This window comes from Rhincodon typus, unplaced genomic scaffold (assembly GCF_021869965.1).
Source record: "Rhincodon typus isolate 14 unplaced genomic scaffold, sRhiTyp1.1 hic_rhity00002704, whole genome shotgun sequence".
Classification (NCBI taxonomy): Eukaryota; Metazoa; Chordata; class Chondrichthyes; order Orectolobiformes; family Rhincodontidae; genus Rhincodon; species Rhincodon typus.
In genome coordinates, this window is record NW_025968342.1 from 1 (window position 1) to 25,000 (window position 25,000).

At 39.1% G+C, this 25,000-nt stretch overlaps 1 protein-coding gene across 2 annotated transcripts; it reads left to right on the forward strand.

The window, feature by feature from the left end:
• Positions 1-6: 6 nt before the first annotated feature.
• Positions 7-21,663, forward strand: LOC109912634 (protein furry homolog-like). 2 transcript variants are annotated; one of them, XM_048593357.1, is made up of 12 exons: positions 7-68; positions 5,187-5,274; positions 7,183-7,295; positions 7,742-7,892; positions 8,686-8,789; positions 10,385-10,570; positions 12,601-12,805; positions 13,547-13,668; positions 13,785-13,972; positions 14,567-14,661; positions 17,324-17,931; positions 21,598-21,663. In XM_048593357.1, exons 1-12 carry the CDS (start codon positions 8-10, stop codon positions 21,633-21,635), a joined length of 1,959 nt encoding a protein of 652 aa, XP_048449314.1. In that variant the 5' UTR covers position 7; the 3' UTR covers positions 21,636-21,663. The 2 variants fall into 2 exon arrangements, with proteins under 2 accessions (XP_048449314.1, XP_048449315.1); XM_048593358.1 differs by having other exon boundaries at positions 12,604-12,805.
• Positions 21,664-25,000: the final 3,337 nt, after the last annotated feature.

Here is a 25,000-nt window from a genome sequence, read left to right on the forward strand (position 1 = left end):
CATTCACATGGACAACCCACCTTACTACCGTATCACCTCTAGTTACAAAATCCCCTCCATCACCTCAGGTAACTTTTTTGTTTAGCTGAATACCAAATTCATACTGTTTAAGTCGCAAACTTTTATCACGTATACAAGTGAATAGATACTTTCCTTGTTTAGTCCATACAAAGCTATATTTGAGCTTGTAGTTCAGCTACGGAAAACTTAAGGAGGCAGGAATTTTTATACTATCTGAACTCGCTTAAACATTCTTACTCTCATTACTGAATCGTACCATACCATAAGCAAAGGAAGAGAAAACAAACAAAGGGAAACTTTGATGTGTTTTCAAAGAAGCTTTCAGCTTTCTTATAGAGATGTACAACACGGAAACAGACCCTTCGGTCCAACTCATCCATGCTGACCAAATATTCTAGATTAATCTAGTCCCATCTGCGAGCATTTGGCCCATATCCCTCTTAAACCCTTCCTATCATGTATCCACCAAGATGCCTTTTAAATGTAGTTCTTTATACCAGCCTCCTCCATTTCCTCTGACAGCTCATTCCATTCACGCACCTCCCTCTGCTTGGAAAAAGTTGTCCCTTTTAAATCTTGCCCCTCTTGCCTTAAACCCATGTTCTTGTTTTCTCCTGATCCATTCTGTCCAGTAGGGCTGTTTGATTCAAATCTTGATAAGTAGCATTTTTCTTTGAGGTGGGGGAGAAAATGAGTTAATTTTAGAATACCTCCTGTATATATCTTTCTAAGAGGACAATTTTAAAACATTGGTCAAGTCATGCTGTGGAACATGGCCAGTCTTTTCAATAGCCTATTATAAAAACCGTCACCAAGAATTATAATTGATTAGTCCAAGTAGGACCTTGATCAGGAAGATGTGTACTCACAAGTGAATCTTTCACCTGCAGCCTGTAGTTGTACCATACAGATCGTAAGGCCATAAGATATAGGAGCAGAATTAGGCCATTTGGCTCATCAAATCTGCTCCACCATTCCGTCATGGCTAATGTGTTTCTCAACCCATTCTCCTGCCTTCTCCTGTAACCCTTGATCCACTTAACAATCAATAATTCTATCTATCTTGTCTTAAATACACTCATTGACTTAGCCTTCACAGCCCTTTGCAGCAATGGGCTCCACAGATTAACCACCCTCTGGCTGAAGAAGTTCCTCTTTATTTCACTTCTAAAAGGTTGTCCCTCTACTTAGAGGCTATGTGCTTGGGTCCCAGTCTCTCCTGCCAGTGGAAACAACATCGCCATGGCCACTCTATCCGGGCCCCTCAGTATTCTGTAAGTTTAATTCATCCTTCTAAACTAAATCAAGCACAGATCTAGAGTCCTCAACTACTCCTCATATGATGAACCCTTCATGCCCGAGGTCATTCTTGTGAACCTCTTCTGGATCCCCTCCAATAGCAGCACATCCTTCCTTAGATACAGGACCCAAAACTGTTCACAATATTCTAAATGCATTCTGATCAAAGCCTTAAACAACCTCAGCATTACATCTCTGGTCATGTATTCTTGCCGTCTTGAAATAAATGTTAACGTTGCATTTGTCTCCCTAGCCGCCAACGGAACCTGCACTTTAATCTTAAGAGAATCTTGAACTAGTACTTCTGTGCTTCACATTTCTGAAGCCTTTCCCTGTTTAGAAAATCGTCTGTGCCACTATTCTTTCCCCCATCAAAGTGCATAACCTCATGCTTTCTCTCATTGTCTTCCATCTGCCACTTCTTTGCCCACTCACCAAGTCCTTCTGCAGCCTCCCTGCTTCCTCAACAAAGTATGTCCCTCCAACTATCTTTGTATCATCTGCAAACTTAGCAACCATGCCCTTAGTTCCTCCTTCTAGATCACTAATATACAAGGAGAATAGCTGTGGTCCCAACACAGACCCCTGCGAACTCCACTAGTCACCACCTTCCATCCTGAAAAAGAAGTCTTTATCCCTTCTGTCTGCCGTTAGCAGTCAGTCAATCCTCTATCCATTCCAGTAGCTTGCCCAAACACCAGGGGCTCTTATCTTATTTAGCAGCCTCCTGTGCAGCATCTTGTCAAAAACCTTTAGGAAATCCAAATAGATCACATCCATTGACTCACCTTTGTCTAACCTGCTCCTTAACTCCTTAATTCCAACAGATTTGTCAGGCATCCCCTTGATAAAGCTGTGCTCACTCTGCCTATTTTACCATGCACTTACAAGTACTTCACAATCTCATCCTTAATATTTCACTGTAAAATCTTACCACCAACCAATTTCAGGCTCACCAGTCTATAATTTCCCATCTTCTGCCTACCTCTCTTCTTGAATAGGGATGTTACATTGGCCATTTTCCAGACCTCTGGGACCCTCCCTGACTCCAGTGATCCCTGAAAGATCACCACCAATGCCTGTACAATCTTCTTCAGAACTCTGGGGTGTAGTCCATCTATTCCACCTTCAGACCATTCACCTTCCCGAGACCTTCTCTTTAGCGATGACCACTACACTCACCTCTGCCCCCAACTGTCTTGAAGCACCAGTCAGCATTTGAAGTTTCAGCAACATTTTTGACCTACTGACGTCTAGTTAATGTCATTGGAATGAGTTTATAGATTGTCAGAATTTGGTGTTATGTTCACTTTTTCTTATGGCTGCGATGTTGATTTGAAATAGAGCTTAGGGGAACTGTTTTTAGCTTAGAAAGACTTGAAGCAACCAGCCTTCTTCTTCTTATTGATCCTTGGTCCAGCAGGATTTAACTTAATGACAGATGCATTTTTGTTTAGAAAATAAAATATTTACATGTTTGGATGCAACATGACTTGTTGAGCCAAATGGCCTGTTTCAGTTGTGGGGATTCTTAAAAAAAAAGCTTTGTACTGACCTGATGCCTTAATATGTGGATTTTAATTATAGCACCTTCTTTATCTAAGGTCAGATAAATTGTTGTTTGCAACACTATGATGTTGTTTATATGGCTAATTTCTAAACTACAGCAGTCTGTTGATTTGGAAGAATGAAGGGAGACGAATATTGTGATCTAGCACTTCCAAACAATTCAAGCTAGATAATTGAGATAACACGGTGTAGAGCTGGATGAACACAGCAGCATCAGAGGAGCAGGAAAGCTGACGTTTTGGGTCAGACCCTTCTTCAGAAAATGCAGGAAAGCTGACGTTTCGGATCGAGACCCTTCTTCAGATGCTGCTTGGCCTGCTGTGTTCATCCAGCTGCACACTGTGTTATCTCAGATTCTCCATCATCGGCAGTTCCTACTATCTCTGTAACAAGCTAGATAATTGTCCTTTTGAAATTAATGCCTCAGAATTTGTATTTATATCCGTCAGTACCTGTTACCTCCAAAGCTTTCAAATGATCCAGCCCTAGACATACTTGACACCAGTTAGTTCAATTGGTAGCACTCTTGCCTCTGATTCAGAAGGCGAGTACTGAATACGTAACCTAGATGACACTTCAGCACATTAGTGATGGAACAATGCATTGTCAAGGTATTTTGAATCAAGATGTTTTCTGACTGTCCACATATAGAATCTAAAAGATGAGGTTGTTGATTTGCTCGCCGACCTGCCTTGTTCTCATTCAGACATTTCATCGCTATGCTAGGTGACATCATCAGTGGAGTTTCCAATGAAGTGGTGTTATTCTACTCCGCTTGGAATTTATACTGTTTCGTCTGTTGTGGTGAGTAGTGTCATTTCTGGTTTTGATCTGTATGGGCTTGTATATGGGGTTCTATATGTTTGTTGATTGCATTACAGGTGGAGAAACATGCCTGTAGGAATTCCCGTGCATGTCTATGTTTGACTTGGGCTACTATGGTTACTTTGTCCCAATGCATGAACATAACTAGCAGCAAAACAGCACGATGACCTCTCCTTAATATCGGTACGCTCAGACAATGAAGGCCATCAGTTTAACTGGGACAAGTTAACCAGAGAGCCCAAGCCAAACATAGACACACACAGAAATTCCTAGAGGCATGTTCCTCCACCCGCAATGCAATCAACAAACATGTAGAATTGGACCCCATATCCAAACCCATACAGATCAAAATCAGAAATGACAGTACTCACCATAACGGACCAAACGGTATAAATTCCAAGTGGAGTGGCTTCATTGGAGGCTCCACTGATGATGACACCTAGCATGGTGACGAAACATCTGAACGAGAACAAGCCAGCTCAGTGAGCAAGTCAACAACCTCATCCACAACTCGAGCTACAGGTCTTTGTCAAAACTTTGAGTATCTAAAAGATCCCATAATTTTCAAAGAAGGACAGTATCTTAGCCAACATTTATCTGTCAGTCAGCGCCTCCAACATGACAAGGTATGGGCTGCTTCTGGAACATTGCTGTACACAAACTAACAGCTATTTTTAATAACAGTAATTAGACTTCAAAAGCAATTCATAGAATTGCTGTAGTGCCCGCTGTTGGGAAGAATGACCTCATCATTCCAATCCCCTGCTCTTTCCCCATATCACTGCACTTTTTTCACTCTAATACCCTTTTGAAGACAGGGCATTCCAAGTTTGGCCACTATGCATTTTTAAAAAGTTTCCCCACCAAACGTATGCTTTCATTTCTTTCATCGATCTTAAATCTCAAGTTTCTTGATCCTTCAATTGAAAACTGGTTCTTTTTCTTATAATTGTCTCTTTCAGTTGTAAGAATGCAATAGGGCAAACTCCAGAATCATTCTTTTGTCTTTGCACAATTTCTGTATCTCTATCTCATGAAGCTTCATTAATAATTCACTCTGTCTACTTCCACTGTTTTACTGTTTCTCAACAAAGTTTAAATTACTCCAAATTTTATATAGGGTTAAATATTAACATTGAGATCGTCGGCTTCTGGTAAATTTAAATCAGTTTAAGGATAATTTTAATTGTTTCAAGGAAAAGCAGATAGTGTAATGGTTGAAGATACAAATGTGACATGGAATTGTCTGATGATGAACAGGCAAAGGTAACAAAGTAGAGTTGAGAAGTGAACTTGATAATAAATTTGTTTACAGACAAAATCTAGTATTTTTCTCATAATGTTTCCTAATGGGTTCACTTTTTTCCACGCTTGTCAAGTTTTTTTCAAATTGTAATTCTTTATTTTGTGATTTTAATTATACATTTTCAATTTGACTCCATCAATTTCTTGTCAATTCCTATTGTGAATAGGTACCACTTCCAGCAGCAATACCATGGTAGCGGGACACGATGGTCATCAGGACACTAAGTCAGCAAAGGACTCTGCTATTGATGATAAGTATGTACTTGTGTTTCAAAACAAAACTTCATCATAATTTCTTTAAATGGTTGTAGTGTTTCTAAGCATGTGCCTGATGTTAAAGGTGAAGATTTATGTTGCTGTTTTATTTGGTAGCTCTGTAAAGCTGTTTTTCGCAGTTTTTTTATCTTCTATTTCTGCCTCTGTCTTTGAGGCAGAACAGGAGAGATTACCTGACACCCTGATCAACATTTATTTCTCAACCAATGCCTAAAATAGATGTAAATAGAAAGAATGCTGGAGACACTCAGCAGGTCTGGCAGCATCTTTGGAATGAGAAAGCGAGGCAACATTTCGAGTCTGATCTGACTTCTTCAGAAGTTCTAAAGAAATCATACTGGACTCGAAATATTGCCTACCTTTCTCTTTCCACAGATACTACCAGAATTGCTGAGTTTCTCCATCATGCTTTGTGTTCATTTTAGATTTCCAGCAGCTGCAATATTTTGCTTTTATTTACCTAAACTAGATGATCTATTCATTTAATTCATTGTTGTTTTTAAGACCTTGATCTGTGCAAATTGACTAATTAATTTCCTACATTATGACAGCAACTACAATGCCGTGGTTCTTCACCGACCAGTGAACACTTTTGAGAAGACTTAAGCTCATAAAAAATGCTTTATAAATAACAGTCTTTAGTTCCCCAGGAACTTGATTTTATTCAACTTTTCCCACTTTCTTTAATTCATTACTGCCTAAATAATTCAGTAAAAGTATATACATCTCAATAAATGATATACACTTCTCTGACCAGCAGTTCTGGCTACCACACAATTCGAAGGATGTGATTGCACGGCAGAGGGTGCAGGGGAGATTCACCAAGATGTTGCCTGGGATGAAAGAGCCTCAGTTATGAGAAGAGACTGGATAGACTGGGTTTGTTTTCTGAGGCTGGGAGAATTTGATTGAGGTACACAAGATTATGAGAGGCATAGGCAGAATAGATGGTGAGAATCTTTTCCCCATGGCAGACGTGTCTAAGACGAGAGGGCTTTTTGTTTAAGGTGAGGAATAAGTGGTGGGAGAGGAGATCTGAGGAATTTTTTTTTCACCCGGAGGGTGGTAAAAATATGGAACACACTGCCTGAGAGTGTGGTGGAATTACGTACTTTCACAATATTTAAGAAGCATCTGGATGCGCACTTAAAATGCCAGGGAATAATCGGCTACTGACCAATTGCATATAAATGGAATTAGTGTATTTTGGTGTTTATTGGTCAGGAGAGACATGGTGGGCTGAGGACCTATTTCTATCCTTTATGACTCTGTGGCCATTGACTGGCCATTGTATGGTAACCCTTAGCAGACATCATCACTTTTGACCTTATAATTAAAGCACTTGAGAGAGGCTGACTATTGCATGTTATCCGAGCACCTCCTGTAGCAATGTCATCGTAGTCCAGGTGTAATCACAATCATCTTGCTTTGCATAAGGAGGGCCCCAACCAGTAGATAGTTTTCCCTTGATTTCCATTGACTTCCAATTTGCCAGGATTCCTTGATGCTAAACTCAGTCAAATACTGCTTTGATGTCAAGGGCAGTCAGTCTCACGTCATCTTCGGAGTTTAGCTCTGTTGTCCATGCCCAGTCAAAGCTGTAGTGAGGTCAAGAATTCAGTGCTGTAGTGAAATCCAAACTGAACATTGCTGAGCAACTTGTGACTCAGCAAGTGCCACTTAACAGCATTGTAGATGATGTCTTCCTTTATTTGGTTGATGTTCAAGAATAGATTGATGGCCTGGTATCTCAACCTTGCTCCCAAAATAATTTGAGAAGCAAATTGTAATGGAATAAAATACGTTATGTGAACTTTTGTTTCCACATTTTACATACATGTACTTATACCAAGTACTCAGCTTTAATTACTTGTTTTCTCTGAGCAGTTACGGACATCTCGATATCTATGGTGGGCTAAATAGCAACCTGAACCGGCAACATCACCGGCTAGAATCTCGTTACAGCAGCAGTTCTGGCGGATCCTATGAAGAGGAGAAGAGTGCGTAATGTAGTCACAAAATATATTGTAAAGGTTTTTATACATTAGTGTGTCCCCTTAAAGGTTTCAAACATATTACATGTTATATGGGTTGTAAATCTGCCAGACAATTGCATTGTTAAAAGTTGACATTTGATTAAATATTAAGTTGTAAATATAGAAAGTTTAAGATCATATGAATTTATATGTACATAATTTATATTCCTAGAATTACACGTGTTAGCAAGCACATGTTGATGACACTCCAGGCACAATATGTCTGATCTGTTATTACAATTTTTCTATCGTGTGCCTGAAGCTATAGAAAATTTCTAACTTGCAATCTGCAAGAAATATTTGTGTCAGTAAAAGGCTAAAGTTTGTTCCCTAGTATCTGAGAATAAAATTCAGTAGTCCATTTCACGTGCCTTTACTGATTTAACTATTGCATACTTTATGTTTAATAGGTGATTCTATGCCAATTTATGCAAACTGGAGGCTGAAAGTGATGGAACTCAACAAAGCAGAACCATTGCCATTTCCTCCCAATGGTGGAAGCTGGTCACCACTGGCTGATTACTTGCCTGAGACTGGTACACCAGGGATACCCCTGCAGAGGTCAGTGAATACTGTACTTGGAGAATATGATAATGATTTCTACAAGCTGTTACAAAATGATTGCAAAATCCTATATACAAAATTACTAACATTGTACGTGTTCAACAAAATATATTCATGACATTTAAACTGCTGATTGACCAGTTTGGAGGAATGCAACAACAAATTATATTCCTACAATGAATGAAAACTAACTTGTTTCCATATAATCCATGCTGGATTTGTAATTTGTACAATATTTTTAATGCCACGCTTCAGTTCCTCAGAAAATACTTGCGTTAGTAGGGTGCATCCTTTTTCCTTGGTTGATGTAATGTTTACGTGTGTCAAAGCTTTTTTATTTAAACTATATACAATAGCCTTGTCAATTTTTTTTTATCTCATGCTCTTGGGAATGGTAAACTACACTGTCATCATGGCTGAGTGATAGCTAACTTCTAACTTCACAAAGCAGTCAAAGTTCCATTGATTGCAACTGATACATCTCAGTGACTATAACAATTTATAAGGGACAAAAACGGATGTTTTGGACTCGTCTATAGTACCACTGAGTAAAATGTTGAACATAATTTGTTTAAACTAGTGAATGCTTATACATAAAGAAAACTTGTCTTAATCCATGTTGGTGTGTGTCACTCCTAATTACAGAGATAATGCAGAGGCTTGTCTTGCCATCAAATGAATGCTGTAAAACCTCAGTTTAATTGTTTATTTTCAGAATCTATTGCTAATATTATAAATGTTTATATTTCATTCCTGTAGTTCTGAAAATGCAATCATTTTGTTTTATTAGGTGTAACATCGCAGTCATCCTTCTTACAGATCTAATAGTTGATCACAGCGTAAAGGTAGAATGGGGGAACTACACGCATCTTTTGCTTCATGCAATATTTATAGGTAATTAGGAAATAAAAGTGTTCTAATTGCTGGCATAATGTATGTTGTTGACCTGATGTGGCACAGAGTTATACGGTAAGTGTCCATTGTTCCCTGCAAGCTGATTTCAGCCAGGCTATCAAAGAGCAACTGATTTGAGTCGAAAGTCAAAGAAAGATCTGTTCACTCGCTCAGGAAAGCCATCAATGCAAGTATGACAAATACTATTCTTACTAATGCATTCTGTAAAAGAAAGGAGAAACAAGCCAAATACTTTTTTTTAGTACCTGTGAAAGCAGTACATACAATTTGTCTATTCTGGCTATTGCTGCCGTGTTAAGATTTTTGCAGAATGGTCAAAGCAGGGCTATTTAGATCATCAAGTCTGTGCCATTTTCTGAGAGAGCTATTCTGCTAGTGCCATTTTCCCATTCTCCCCCTCACCCTGCACATTCTTCCTTCTCAGATAATCCAATTTTCCCTTGAATACCTTAATTGAACCTTCCTCCAATACACTGTCATGCTGTGTATACTTGACATGAGCAACTCACTCTGTGAAAATATTATTATTCATATTCCTGCTGTTTCTTTTGCCAGTTACCTCAAATCAGTGCCCTCTGATTCTCAATCTTTCCTTTAAGTGTGAACAAGCTTCTCCTCATCAACTGTGCACAGGTCCGTTCTGATTTTGAATAGTTCCATTAAATCTCTAGTTCTCCAAGGAAAACAATCCCACCTTCTCCAATTTATCTGCACAACTGAAACTCTTCACCTCTTATCAATCTTTTTCTGCATTCTCTTGAATGCATTCTAAATGTTGTGCCCAGAACTGGACCTAATGCTTCAGTTGAGGCCCAACCAGTGTTTTCTTCGAGTTTAATATAACTCCTTGCTTTAGTATTCTTATGTCCCAATCAATAAAACCTAGGATGATTCTCTCTTGACTGTCCTGCCACCTTCAATAATTTATGCACCAATTTCTAGGTTGCAGAGTCGTAGAGTTTACAGCACAAAAAAGGGCTCTTTGGCTTATCGAATCTATGCCTGACAAAAACAAGCAGCTAACTATTCTAATCCTACTGTCCAGTTATGTGGGTTTCTGCCTATACCAGGTTCCTCTGCTCCCCCATTGTTAATATATTTTGGTCGATTTTGTCTATCGAAAATTGTAATCCTAATTGTAGATGTTTACCAATTTTATGTTTGGGTTTGAAAATCCACAAATTTAATAGGTCATTTGTTCGGTTATTTATGTGTGTCCTTAATGCATGTCATTGTCTACAGATGCTTCACGCTGACCTGTTTTCTTGGAAGTTTTTGGTGGGTTGCCAATGTCTACCACTTCAGGAGAAAGTCAAGGATGCGGTTCCCAAATCTACCTTAGCTAGAACAAGAATTGAGCCTGCGTTATTATTGTGAACAACATGCTAGAAAGATACCAACAATTCAGCAATTTTTAAAAAAACTTTCTAAGTAATTATGCTGATCTGAGAATGTTTTAGAGTTTAAGGTTATGTAAAGTAAAATACTTTTCTGGTGAATATACTTTTTTAATAAATTGAATTGCATGAAATATTGATAAGTTGAAAAATATTTCACTTTTTCTTTGTTTACAGGATTTGATCACCAGCATCCTGAAGTGTATGAACATTGTAAGCGACTACTGTTGCATTTGCTTATAGTAATGGCCTATAACAGTAATGTTCAGGCTATGGCCTCCATTCTCCTCAGGAACAAGGAGTCTACTGAGCCTAAGGTGCTTACTGTCAAACCAGCCACTCATGTGGAGTATAGTTTTACAGGTTAGTGACTGTTGTAAATGTCTCCTCCTCAAAAGATCTTGTTGCTTCTTTTTACTCCAGCAGGTGGTGCCACTTGTTTATGAAATTTAGAATTCAAGCACAGTGTCACATTTCTAAAAATTAAAGGATTTTGAAAAGTATAATGTATTAAATAGCAACTATTTTGAAACTTTACAGAAGCCGATTCACAGAAGCTAATTACGTTTGATAAACGCTAACGTATGGTACCTTAATGCTTTGGGGAACTACAATATTCACATCACATATGAATTAAGAGCTGCATTGTCCTTTTACAGACCTTCAAACCTGCTCCACCATTCACTAAGATCATAACTGATCTGTTAATTTTTCAATTTGCACATTCCTATCTACTCCCAATAACCTTGATTCCCTTACCAAAGAAGAATCCAATCTGCCTCCATCTCAATGACACCACTTCCACTGTTTTCTGAGGCAGAGTTCCATGCCTCAGTGAGAAAAATATTCTTCTCATCTCTGGACTAAAAAAGGCAATCCCTAATTTTGACTCATGGACAAGAAAAAGCATTCTTTCTCTGTCCACCCTGTCAAGACCATTCAGGATTTTGTATATTTCAATCAAGTTACCTCTCAATCTTAAACTCCAATGAAAACAAGCCCATTCTGTCCAACTTTTACTCAAATGACAACCTCTTCAATCTAGGTGCCAACCTAGTAAACCATCTCCAACACATTTTTATCCTTCGCTAAATAAGGGACCGAAAGTGCATGCAGTATTCAAACATCTCACCAGTGCTCTGTATATCTGTAGCAGAACATTTTTTCCTGTTATGTTCACTTCATCTCAAAATCAAGGATATCATCCCATTAGTTGTCTTAATTGCTTTCTTACAATTTTATTTTAGAGGCATCTCTACTGCCCTAGTTATACAACTTGCTAGAACACAAGTCCCAGTTTCTTTCAGGTACAGACTGTCTGAGCAGTACAGATTCTAATGTCCCCAGTACTGTTGCCACTCTCCCTTGAACTGGAACCCACTTCCTTCACAGTCTTTAAACCATGCATTAATTTCTATAATCTTATTTGCTCCTTGCTAATTTGCACATGGCTCTGCTTTGTTTGAAATGGCATGCATTATATTGTTTATACCCAGTTTTGTTACTGATTAGTGATATCATCTTCTGTGCATTTATTATCAGCAAGTGCACAGTTCTGATATCCGTTTTAAAGTGGAATGTTAAGATAAAGGAAGAAACTGAGCCTGAAGGGAAAGTATAAAGAAGTTGTTTCTTAACTGAAGCTAGGACAATTTGGAAGGGCATGATACTGAGAGGGAAAAACAGGTGGCTTTTAGCTTCATAAGTATTGGTGAAGCTGCACATATCCAGGCAAACAGGGAATATTCCATTATACTCCTGACTATTGATAGTGGAAAGACTTTAAGGATTCAGGAGGTGAGTTACTTGCCAGAGAATTCCAAGTCTTTGACCTGTTGTTGTATCTGCTTTATTTATATGACTGGATCATAAAAATTAAATCTCTGGCCAATGGTAATCCTCCCAATCATGTTGGTGGGAAAATTCAGCAGTAATAGTGAGCAACGTTCCCTCTAAGCTGCGTGGCCGAACAGCTGCTCCAAGGATCCGTGCATGCAATTGATGTTTTGATGCTGTTTGCAACATTGACATCAAGTTCTAAATGTCACTGTCAGGCACCGACCACAGAGGTGCCCGCAGATGAAAACAAAATTTTTGGGAATGCTGGTAATGACTGAATGTCAAGAGAAAATAGTTAGATTCCCTTTTATTGGAGATGCCCATTACCTGGCATTTGAGTGATGAAACTGCTACTGGTCCATATCAGTGCAGTCCCAAATGTTGCCTGAGTCTTGACGCATCCCACTTAGAACAGTGTAGTATCAAGTATCATTGATAAAGTCATTAACTGATCACTCGTATTTTGGCCACGGTTTGTAGTGTTACTATATTAACAGCCTTAAAGTAATTTCAGTTGATATTGTAGATTTAATATTTTTTAAATATTCTTCTAGCAGGGGGCAGTGAATTTGTGCCAGATTACCAGCCATCGCCAATGACTGACTCAGGACTCAGCTCAAGCTCTACCTCTTCTAGCATCAGCTTAGGAACTACCAGTGCTGCCATTCCCCAGCTCACTCCCACAATTTTAAGTGAGGTGGATATTAATGCAGATCAGGATGAGAAGGTGAAAACACTCATTGAATTTATAACCACAAGGTAAGTTGGTTAAAAATTGCACAGCTCGCTAATTGAAGCGCTTCACCCGACAGACTTAAGTCTCTCGCAGGCTATAATGGTTGTGTAAGAAAAGGAAAGTATGTTGTGTATCTTACCTTCTTTCCTTTTCAAACTGTTGAAAACGTTTGGCACTTTGCTACTTTTCTGGGGATCAACTCCTAAATCTATAGGAGGGCTGGTATATGGAAGGAATTAGGTAACTGTTCACATCACCTCCCTCTTTATCACATGTTGCCACCCATAGAATAACAAACCTTTTTTGTGGCGGTGTTAACTGAAACGACAGTAGGGAAGGAAGCTTTGATACAATCTTGATTTCTTTAACTGAGTAATTCAACTCAATTACTGAAATATCTTTAGGACAGAGATATTTCTGCAAGTTACTTTACATTCTTACTCTGAAAGGAGAAAAACCTTTGCATTTGTAGTGATCTCTTCATAACACTTTTGTGATCCCACTGGTTGCATTCACCTTTTGTTCAAATCGCATTGACCATTTACATTCACTGTTGTATTTCATTTTAGTCAAATGAGAGTCACAGGATATTTCGGCATAAATGGGCACTAACTGAATGGATGTAATTTTGAGGGTAACTTGCTGATGACAATCCCACAGGAAGTTACACTTATCCATGTTTAATTATGCTTGTTTTAAATAATGGAAAATTGCTAACTATTTATGTTGTCATACTTATAAAAACCTTATTTATATTCTCAAAGAAAACGAGGGCCACTATGGAACCATGAAGATGTCTCTCCTAAGAATCCAAACATTAAAACTGCTGAACAGTTAACTGTGTTTTTAAAACATGTAATATCCATATTCAAGCAACCGAGATCAGGTATCTGGAATGCATAGTTACTACAAACTCACAAGTATACATTTTACAGTCTGAACTCTTGACATTTTAATCCAGCTTTTTTTTTTTCCTGGTATTTTTGTTTCCAACTAAACTAGGTTTTCAGCTGGAGCAGCTTCTCAGTGAAGTGGCCTTGCAGACAGCACTTTCATGTTCTAATAGACATTACGCTGGCAGATCATTCCAGATCTTCAGAGCACTAAAACAGCCACTGACTGTAACTACATTGTCTGATGTATTGTCAAGACTTGTTGAAACAGTTGGAGATGCAGGGGAAGAGGCTCAGGTACATAACAGACTTCTAATAGAAGTTATAAAATAATTGTGCTAATCACTTGTTATAGTCACTTTTGTGGCAGTACCCCAATGCATAATTGTATTCAGAATCTAGAAAAACCTCTGAACCAGATACCGCAAATGATACAGATAGCTGACTGTGATTAATGAAAGTGTTAGTCGCGTTCATTCATTTAAATATCTACATTAATACTATTTCAAGTAATAAATTCATAATTCAAGAAGCCTTGTCATTTTTTGATCTATATGGATGAAATCAGTCTATTGCAGCAATACATCTGGTGTTAATTTGAATTCTCTGCTACATCTAGGATTAAGTCTTGCATTTTGTTTGCTTCAGCTAGAGCAATGTTTGAAATGGAACGATTGATTTCAACTCATTCAGTTTCGTCAGAGGAAAATCAGCTGCAGTTGCTATTTCAGTCTGCTGCTGATTTTGCTGGAAAGTTCATTAAAGAAGAAAACATTTCTTCTCATTCATTTCCAATCATTCAGCCTCTTAATAAAAATCTGTTCAACTTGCACACTTGCGTGTTTGCATCCTTTGAATTGTGAGATTTCATGCAAGTATTTCTATTAACAGGGTTTTGTTATTGAACTGCTGCTCACGCTTGAGTCTGCCATTGACACATTAGCAGACACAATAAAACAGTGTGATCTGCTTTCCGCACTTTCTCAGTAAGTACTTTTGGCTTTATATATGGTTTTTGATTATTTGACAATTGACTATTAGCATCTGTTTCATTTTATTTCTGTACTTAGATATTATATAGTTTAATCTAAAAATATGCTATTTTTACCTCCAAACACCTGTAACAAAAGGCTTCTGGTATTTGCTTCAAAGCATCCTCCAGCACATACCAAGCACTTAGATTATGTGTGTTTTCTGTATCCTGGGGCGATATTGATCACACTCTTGATCTTTGTACTTCCGCAAGTTTATATCTCTCCATAAGTTGACAATTTAAGTTATTTGCTTACAAGCATATCGTTCACTAGAGTGTAAGAGATGGAATGAATCATTATGATGGAGGAAATCACAGTGCTGAACAGATTCTTGGCATCTATATGGGTTCTGTTTTAGTAGCCCAAAGGAGTTCTGTTTTTATGTCCTTTTATTTTATAAAAGTCGCTTGAATTTATCTGTCTAAAAAAGCAAGTTTGTGGTTCTATTTGTTTTTAAAAATGCAATTGTCTTTAAAAACTTTAATTATAATCTTCCATTAGCATGCTTTGGTATTGGTAATTGGTTGATGGCCAGAGAGACAATAAGGACTGCAGAATTTGGAAGCCAGAGCCTATAGGTGTGAGGCTGGAAATGCGCAGCAGGTCAGACAACATCAAAGGAGCAGGAAAGTCAACATTTTGGGCCAAAACTCTTCATCAGGACTTGTTGATGGCCAGTTTTCTCACCAGGAAGAAGGAACTAGGCAATGCATTGAGATAACTAATTTGGAGTACAAATCACTTCAATCATATGAGAAAGGAAGTGACTTTAATCCTCCTTACCCTAACTGAGCTTCGATCATTTTTCAAGGACCGTAACTTCCCCCCCTCAGTGGTCGAGAACGCCCTCAACCGTGTCTCCCACATCTCCTGCAACTTACCCCTCACACCCCGTCCACGCAATAAGAACCAAAAAAGAATCTCCCTCATCCTCGCGTACCACCCCACCAACCTCCGGATCCAACGCATCATCCTCCGACACTTCCGCCATCTGCAATCCGACCCCACCACCAAAGACATCTTTCCCTCCCCACCCTTATCTGCTTTCCGGAGGGACAACTCTCTCCGTGACTCCCTTGTCCGCTCCACACTCCCCTCCAGCCCCACCACACCCGGCACTTTTCCCTGCAACCGCAGGAAGTGCTACACCTGCCCCCATACATCCTCCCTCACCCCCATCCCAGGCCCCAAGAAGACTTTCCACATCAAGCAGATGTTCACCTGCACATCTGCCAATGTGGTATACTGCATCCGCTGTACCCGGTGTGGCTACCTCTACATCGGGGAAACCAAGCGGAGGCTCGGGGACCGCTTTGCAGAACACCTATACTTGGTTCGCAATAAACAACTGCACCTCCCAGTCGCGAACCATTTCACCTCCCCCTCCCATTCCTCAGATGACATGTCCATCCTGGGCCTCCTGCAGTGCCACAACGATGCCACCCGAAGGTTGCAGCAACAGCAACTCATATTCCGCTTGGGAACCCTGCAGCCCAATGGTATCAATGTGGATTTCACAAGCTTCATAATCTCCCCTCCCCCTACCGCATCCCAAAACCAGTCCAGCTCGTCCCCGCCTCCCTAACCTGTTCTTCCTCCCACCTATCCCCTCCTCCCACCTCAAGCCGCACCCCCATCTCCTACGTCCTAACCTCATCCTGCCCCCTTGACCTGTCCGTCCTCCCTGGACTGACCTATCCCCTCCCTAACTCCCCACCTACACTCACCTTTACTGGCTCCATCCCCGTCTCTTCGACCTGTTTGTTTCCTCTCTACCTATCCTCTCCTCTATCCATCTTCTATCCGCCTCCCCCTCTCTCCCTATTTATTTCAGAACCCCCTTCCCCTCCCCCTTTTTTGATGAAGGGTCTAGGCCCGAAACGTCAGCCTTTCTGTTCCTATGATGCTGCTTGGCCTGCTGTGTTCATCCAGCCCTGCACCTTGTTGTCTATTGTTTCTGATCACTCATTTAGTGTAGGGAAATGCTAGAGGAAGGTAAAATTGTTCCAGGCATAATATGGCTTGTTTCTTATTAACTTCTCTGGAGCAAATGCTTTAGGAAAGATTTGCTGTCGGTGACTGACCATTGACTGCATTAGTTGTTGGCCGTGAGTCTTTGTAAAGAGGTAAAGAACTTAACTGAGCCATAAACAGGAAAGACCAGAAAAAAATATGGTTCTAACTTACTGATCAACTGCCAGCAGTTTGTATATGCTTCTATTTTGATAAACCTGTATGCAAATATTTTCAGAATATAATAGACTACTTATGACCGAGTTCACTCTGTGCATATAAATGTAATTCTGTATTTGTCGTTCACAGAAATTCATGTTTGTAATATGTCAAAAAATTTTAAGGGAATAGCATAAGTTAAGATTCGGCCAGAGAAATTTAAGCAGCAATGATGGATTTAAGCAGTAAGATGAATTGATTGCCACAAGATTTTGAAAATAGCCCTAGTTGAAACTAATCAAAAACTTTAAAGAATTAATTACTGTACAGAAAGCAAATTTGTTTTATTTGAGTTTTATTTGCACAGAATAATATCAATTTGCATGCACCTTAAATATGAAACCTGATCTATGTGTTTGTATTTGTCTTCAACTTATTATAGAACACATTTAACTGATTCCTTAATGGGCACTAAGTTGGCAGCTAACAGGAAAAGCACTGGACAACTAAACTTAAGCACAAGCCCACTCAGTACCAGTAGTTTCCTAACTCATCATAGTTGTCACGCGAGAAGTAACTCTTTACGAGCCAGTCTACTGGGAGACAGACGGTGTGACAGACGTCGAAGTAATACACTGGATATTTTGGATGGGAGGATGAACTATGGTAACCTAGCAAGGACTCGAAGCCTGTCCTCTCTTAGAGAGGGTGAAATGCCTGACCAGCAGCCAACTACTGATCCAAGTAGCCTGATGGCTACCATTTTCTGGATAGCTACAGCCCTACTAGAGTCAGACTATGAATATGAATACCTTTTGGCACTAAAACTGCTCAACAAACTGCTCACACAGTTGCCTCTGGATAAAGCGGAGAGTCGGGAGAAGATTGAAAAAGTGCAAAGCAAACTGAAGTGGAACAGTTTTCCTGGCCTCCAGCAGTTATTCCTCAAGGGCTTTACCTCATCTTCCACTCAGGATATGACTGTTCATCTCCTGAGCAAACTAATTTCCATCTCTCGACACACTCTGGTGGATCCAGCTCAGGTGGCAGGTATGGTTTTATTTTCATTTTCAAGTTTCTTTTTACATCATTCTTACTTTGCCAATTATTATTTCTATCAAAATCTTAATATATTAAAATAAACATTTGGGAATGGTAAAGGAACTGTATGAAACATTCACTTTTATCTCCTGTAAAGCCGAGGTTTGGAACCGGCTCTGTGACAACTGAGTACAACTTTCACGATTAAGGGAAAAGTGCTGACTAGAAAATAAACATTTTCCACTTAGCCAATTCCAAAAACTAATGCCTCCAATAGTCAGATGCTGAACTCTTTTACACAGGAGGATATAAAGAATGTGCAAATTGAGTATAATTATAAATTATAAATTGAGTAACTGTAAGGATGTAGAACATGAATGTGGAAGAAAGCAAAATCTATAATCTTTCATAAAAGAGAAATGAATATTTGAAAAAGGGCAATTGAGATTAAGTCGTTAGCTCATTACAAAGAGCATTCGATTCTCAAACAGTCCCATTAAATTGGAAATTTGCAAATATTTATTTAATTTTCAAGAAAGGAAACAATGAAATACAGGACAACTTAACCTGATATCAGTCATTGAAAATGCTAGAATCTATTTGTAAGGACATCTCAAGAATGTGCTCAGAAAAGCGTGATCTAATTAAAACAACTTGGTTTTACTAAAGAGAAATCCTGTTCGACAAATTTGTAAGTGTTATTTGGGCCAATAAAGGGGAGCCTGTAAATGTAGTATACCTGGATTTTCAAAAGGCACCACATAGGTGCTGTACAATTCGTTAAAAGGTGTTCGTGAATTGGGTATTAGAGGATTGATTGACAGGAAGCAGGGAGTGGGAAGACATAGAGTCATATAGCACAGAAATAGACTCTTCAGCCCAACTTGTCCATGCTGAGCAGGTTTCCTAATCCAAACTACTCCCATTTGCCTGCATTTGACTTGTACCCCACTAAATCCTTCCTATCTACATACCTGTCAAAATGTCTTTTAAATGTCGTAATTGCACCCGCCTCAACCACTCCCTTTGTCAGCTTGTTCCATACACACACCACCCTCCAAGTGGAAAAAGTTGTTCCTTAGGTTTCTTTTAAATCTTACCCCTCTCACCTTAAACCTATGACCTCTAGTTGTGGGCTCTCCCACCATGGGGAAAAGACCTTGCCTATTCATCTGATCTATGCCCCTCATGATCTTAGAAGCTTCTATAAGGTCATCCCCTCAGCCTCTGACACTCCAGGGAAAAAGTCTCAATGTATCCAGTCTCTCCTTAGAACTCAAACCTTCTAGTCTCAGTAACATCCTTGTAAATCTTCTTTGTACCCTTCCTAATTTAATAATATCCTTTCTATAGCAGAGTGATATCAATATCTTGTACAGCTGTAACATGATGTCCCAACCCTGACTGATGAAGGCAAGCATGCCAAGCACTGCTTTCACTGCTTGTCTACCCGTGATGTCATTTTCAAGGAAATATGTACCAGCACCGCTGGGTTTCTCAGTTCAACAACACTCCCAGGGCTCTACATTAACTATGTAAGTACTGCCCTGGTTTGTCTTATCAAATTGCAACATCTCACATTTATCTGAATTAAACCCCACCTACATTCCTCAGCCCAGTGGCCCATCTGATCAACGTCTCGTTTTACTCTTCGATAACCTTCTTCACTATCCAGTATACCACCAATTTTCGTGATCTGCAAACTTACTAACTATGCCTCCTATATTCTTAACCAAATCTTTTAAGTAAAAGATGTGCAACAATGGCACCTTGCAGTGTACAGTGAATAATGGAGTTCTGTAAGTACTGGGCCTCAGCTATTTACAATTCTTATGGATGATTTGGATGCAGAAACAGGGAGAATAATAAACCTATGTTTGCTAGATAATGCAAAGTTAAGTGGAAAGGGAAACTATGGCAAGGATACAGTGTATTCAGAGAGATCTAGACAGGTTAATGAACATACATCAAGATGGTAGATGAAGTATAATGTAGTAAAATGTGAAGTTATTCATTTTTGTCAAAAGAATAAATAAAGCAAAGCAACTGGCATATTGGGCTTTATTGGAAAGGCTTTGGACTACTGGAGTAAGGAAGACTTACTGTAACGATATAGTATGACATGACCTCATCGTGTATAGTATGTGTCATTTTGGTTTCTACATTTATGAAAGGATGTATTTGCATTGGAAACATTGTGGAGTTCACTCTAATAGTACTTGAATTGAGGAGGTATCTTTCTGAAGTGAAGCTGAATAAAAGGGGCTTAAATTCTCAGAAACAAAGAACAATAAGAGGTGATCTCATTGAGGCATATCAGATTCTGAAGGGGCTTAATAGAGAAGATGCTGAAAGAGTGCTTCTGTTTGCTTGGGGAACTCTAAAACACGGGGCAGAGGATAAAGCACTGATTCTTTAGGACTGAAGAGTGAACAAATTAGTAAAAGAGTTGTAAAACTGTGGATTCCTGCCCCAGTGGAGTGTGGATGCTCCATCTTTGAACAGATTTAAGGCAGGGATAAACAGATTTTTGATCTCTTAGGAAATCGATGGAAATGGGAAATCAGCGTGAAGGTGAACTTGAAGCCTGAGATCAACAATGTATATGTTAATTGACAGAACAGGCTTGATGGACCATTTATCTACTGCTGTTTATATTTCATGTATTCTCATGATGGACTGAGGGATCTCCTGCACTGTGAAGCTCTATGATTGGCTGAGCAGATGTGCTTTGTGGTATTCCCTATAGATTATATTTTCCTGCTCTCATTTACTTGAATTCAGAAATTCGATGCAAATTGGACAAATTCACATGATATTTAAGTAGAATGAGAAGTTGAGCTTAAAGCAGCTAAGGAACTACAAGTAAAATGTGAAGACAAAGCCAACAGAAACAGTTGCAATTCGTCAAGCAAAAGAATTTCAATGCAACTCAATAATTTCAAGAGAGAATAAAGTTAGGATATTGATTGCTGCTTTACACAATGGCGAAAAGGTTGGAGGAAACCTGGGAATGAGTGTCAACTCCACTTTAACCATGTTCAGTCATTGCAGAGCAGCAAGCAAACAGAATGATCAGCTACCTTGCCTGATCAATTGAGTACAGGTTTGATAGAAACAAATTAGAATGAAATCTGAAATAATCTTTATATTACATATGCCCTAATGGTTGTAATGGAATGAGATTCTATTGTTTTTACAAATTCTAACATTTGTAGGTCATCTCCTTTCTTTTCAATTATAGAACAGACCAGCTACTATTCCCGTTGAATTTCTTTAGTTGTGATAACCGATAATCAGGCAGATTATAAAACTTTGGGAGATGTTACAGATTAATGCCAAATTTAAACTGGCATACATTGACCACTTGCTCAGAAAGATTTCTGTGTCTTATATGAGGCATATACTTGGGAGTTTATATATTAACAACAAAGAACTTCCCAGTTTTGTATGTCAGTCATTTGTAGACACATCCTCACCAGGAGAGAACTGGACTGAGTAATTCTTCAAAGCTTGCATGATCATCAGTACAAGAGACAGATACTTTATCTGAAATGGTACATTGAGGTGTCCTCCGAATAAAGAAATTAGCATCCTTGGTATGGAAGGCTCCTTTGACGTAAGATTAATAACTGCTTCTTTTCTTTGGTTCACTCGGTGCAACTGTATTTACAGGTGATTTTGGTGAGTCAGAACTCAGAGTCCAGAAGTAAATATAAAAAGCTCATCAAAAGACTCGGCTTAAAGTATTAAAGTGAGAGTTAAGTACTGTATTGCTTTTTTGCATGCTGGCTTAACTTGCTTCTTGGTGTATTTAATTATTTTCAATAAACAGTTTGGAGTTTGTCCTGAAATATATTTCTGATAGTGTGATGCTTTCTTAGTAATTTGAGTAATCCCCTGCTGTTGACATCCTGGGTGTTACCATTGACTAGAAACTGAACTGGACCAGCCATATAAACATAGTAGCTACAACAGCAGGTCAGAGGTTAGGAATCCTGCAGCAAGTAACTCACCTCCTGATCCCCCTGTCCATCATCTTCAAGGCAAAACTCAAGAGTGTGAAGGCATACTCTCCATTTGCCTGGATAGGCACAGCTCCAACAGCATCAAAAAGCTTGACATCATCCAGAACAAAACTTCCTGTTTGATTGGCACTGCATCCACAAAGATGCAGTCACTCCACCGCCAATGTTCAGTCATTTGTGTACCGTCTACAAGATGCACTGTAGATATTCAAAGAAATTCACCAACATCCTTAGACAGTACCCTCCAATTCCACTACCACTTCTATCTAGAAGGAGAAGGGCAACAGGTACATGGGAACCCCACCACCTGCAAATTCTCCTCCAAGCCACTCAGCATTACACTCTTGACTTGTGCCCTGTAAATGATGGACAGGCTATGAGAAGTCAGGAGGTGAGGTACTTGCTGCAGGATTCCTACCTTCTTTCCTGCTGTTGTAGCCACTGTATTTATATGGCTTCTCCAGTTCAGTTTCTAAGCAATTGTAACCCCGAGGATGTTGACAGTGGGGAATTACCACGCACCACCCTGACTTGGAAATTTATTGTGTTCCTTCTGGGTCGTTGGGTCAAAATCCTGGAATTACCTCCTTTAGCAGTATTGTGGGTGTACCTACAGCACATGGACTGCAGCGGTTCAAGAAGGCAGCATACCACCAACTTCTTAAGAGCAACTAGGAACGGCAATAAATGCTGGCTTAGGCAGCATCACCCACGTGCCATGAGTGAATTTTTAAAAAGTAATTGGGATAAACATTGTGCTTCCCTACTCAGTCATAATGGGATCTTCGTTAGCTCTATATCCAAGAGAAAAATGCATGAGAATAAGCTTGGAACCTTCCCTTATTCTGAGCTGTGAGCTATGGTGAAGAGATATTTCAGAATACAACCATTTTAAAGCCATATACAAATTATCCCATTACGACTCTTAATCTTTCACCATAAAAATGTGGATATTTATATTGTTGTTCATCGTTTTTTGTCTCTGTGTAAAAGTGTCTTAAAAACTGTACCTGATTTTCCAGTGGTCAGATAATTGTTTCTAAAGAGTATATGGGAGTGGTGCATGGGGACCATGTGGAATCTCCCATCATAGCAAGCTGCAAAGTAAATGCCTGGAAAATTGAAGATTCCACTGGACAATTCCCCTATGCTTGAAACTTTCCGAAAGTATCCATTTAAATCGGAGAATTTGGAATGTTCCACTGATGTTAAATAAATAATTACTCAAGAACAGTTAAACTATTAAATACATAGTCCAATTCCTGAGTAACTACTCAACTAACACCCTTCAACTTAACTTGCATGGAATAAATACCCACCCCCACTCCAGACCTCATATGCCAGCCCCGGTGCCCTAGGACCTCACCCCCACCTTCCCCCAGTGCCCCTCGCAGACTCTGCAGTGACCTGATTCCTCCACCAACACTGACATAGTTAAACATTCCATCACTTACAAGGCCCCATTGCCATCTAGCACCTTACTCTGTACCCACCTGGCACCCTAACTCCACATTTATCTTGCATACTTACCATATGACAGCAGCTATCAATGTAGCTAACTGTGATTCTGAAGCTTTAAATTTCTGACTACAGCAGCTGTGCAAAAGTGGGCATGGTTTTCCTTCCCTCTCTGCTCTATGCCACGAGGACCTTTCAGAATGTAAGTATGGCTGAACATTTCTGAAGGTGCTCAGATCAGAATCTCCTGTTGGAAATGTAGAGCTCTTTCATGGCATAAAAAAGGAGCAGAATAGCAATTTGCTTCAAATTTCCACTCTCCAGAAAACTTGACTCCATGTTTGCACACTACATTTCCAAATTCATTTCTTATGTAAGAGAGATCTGACACTGTGATCTTGGAATGGAGTTACGTAAGGCTATAAAGAAGAAAATCGTGTTCTGAGTCATCTGCTTAAGCACACGTAATATTTTTTTTAAATGTTAAATTAATATTTAACATTGGTTAGTCGATTAAACCAATGTTGGTGTATTGCCTACTGTTTTGAATGCCCCACTGTCGAATGGATGTCAGGGCCCTGGAAATAGCGGTGAGGACTAACTAGAATTATACTAAAAATCAGACATTGTGAAAAAAGGCTGAAAATGATTTATGCCTTTTTCATAGAAACAGATGTTAAGTGATTTAAGACAGATTAGGAAGGGATTAATTAAGATTTTTCAAAAATTGGAAAATTTGAGAAGACAGAAAATGTTTCCTATTTTAGCAAATCAGTCGCAAGGGAGTGTAGAATCGGGATTATTATGGCTACCTTGAAAGGGCAAGTAGAATTTTATTTTTGCACTAAGGGCTGTAAGAATACACAGCACTTTTCCACACGTGGTTATTACTTACAACTGAATTGGATGATATTGAAATTATTTTTAAAAAGCATTGAGAAAATGCAGGATGCTTGGGTTTAGATTGGATAGCCCCAGCTGAAGAAGTCCAAATATTATGGACCAAAGATGGACATGTGCTGTGCTTTTACATTCTATGATTCATAAATAGGCCAGTGAACATATATCTAATCATAAATTTACTGGTCTGTTAACATTTTAAGAATATTTTTATGTATTCTGTTGAGGATTTGCAAAAACAGTGCAGAATATTTATTTTATGAAAATTTCTTCCATGGGATTTGTGCATTTCCAGCAAGGCGAACATTTGTACCCATTTCTTATTCCCCTTGAACTCTGTGGCTTATTAGACCTTGTCAGACGGCAGTTGAGAGTGAGCCACATTACTGTAGGTTGGAGTCACATGTAGGCCAGACCTTTCCTAAAGGATCTTGGTAAACCAGATGGGGTTATATAATTATGGTTGATTATGGTTGTCATGATCCCAATTACTGAGACTAGCGAATACCTGGGTTTCTGGATTATTAGCTCAGTAACATTGCCACTATGTCACCAGCTCCTGAAATCTTACATTTGTTGAGTTCATGCCTGCTTTTATCTTTTTAAAACAGCATAATTTTAAGTAAAAATTTCAGTTTAAAATCAAAAGATCTAACTTACTTGAACGGACATCTTTGATTTCTATCCAAAAA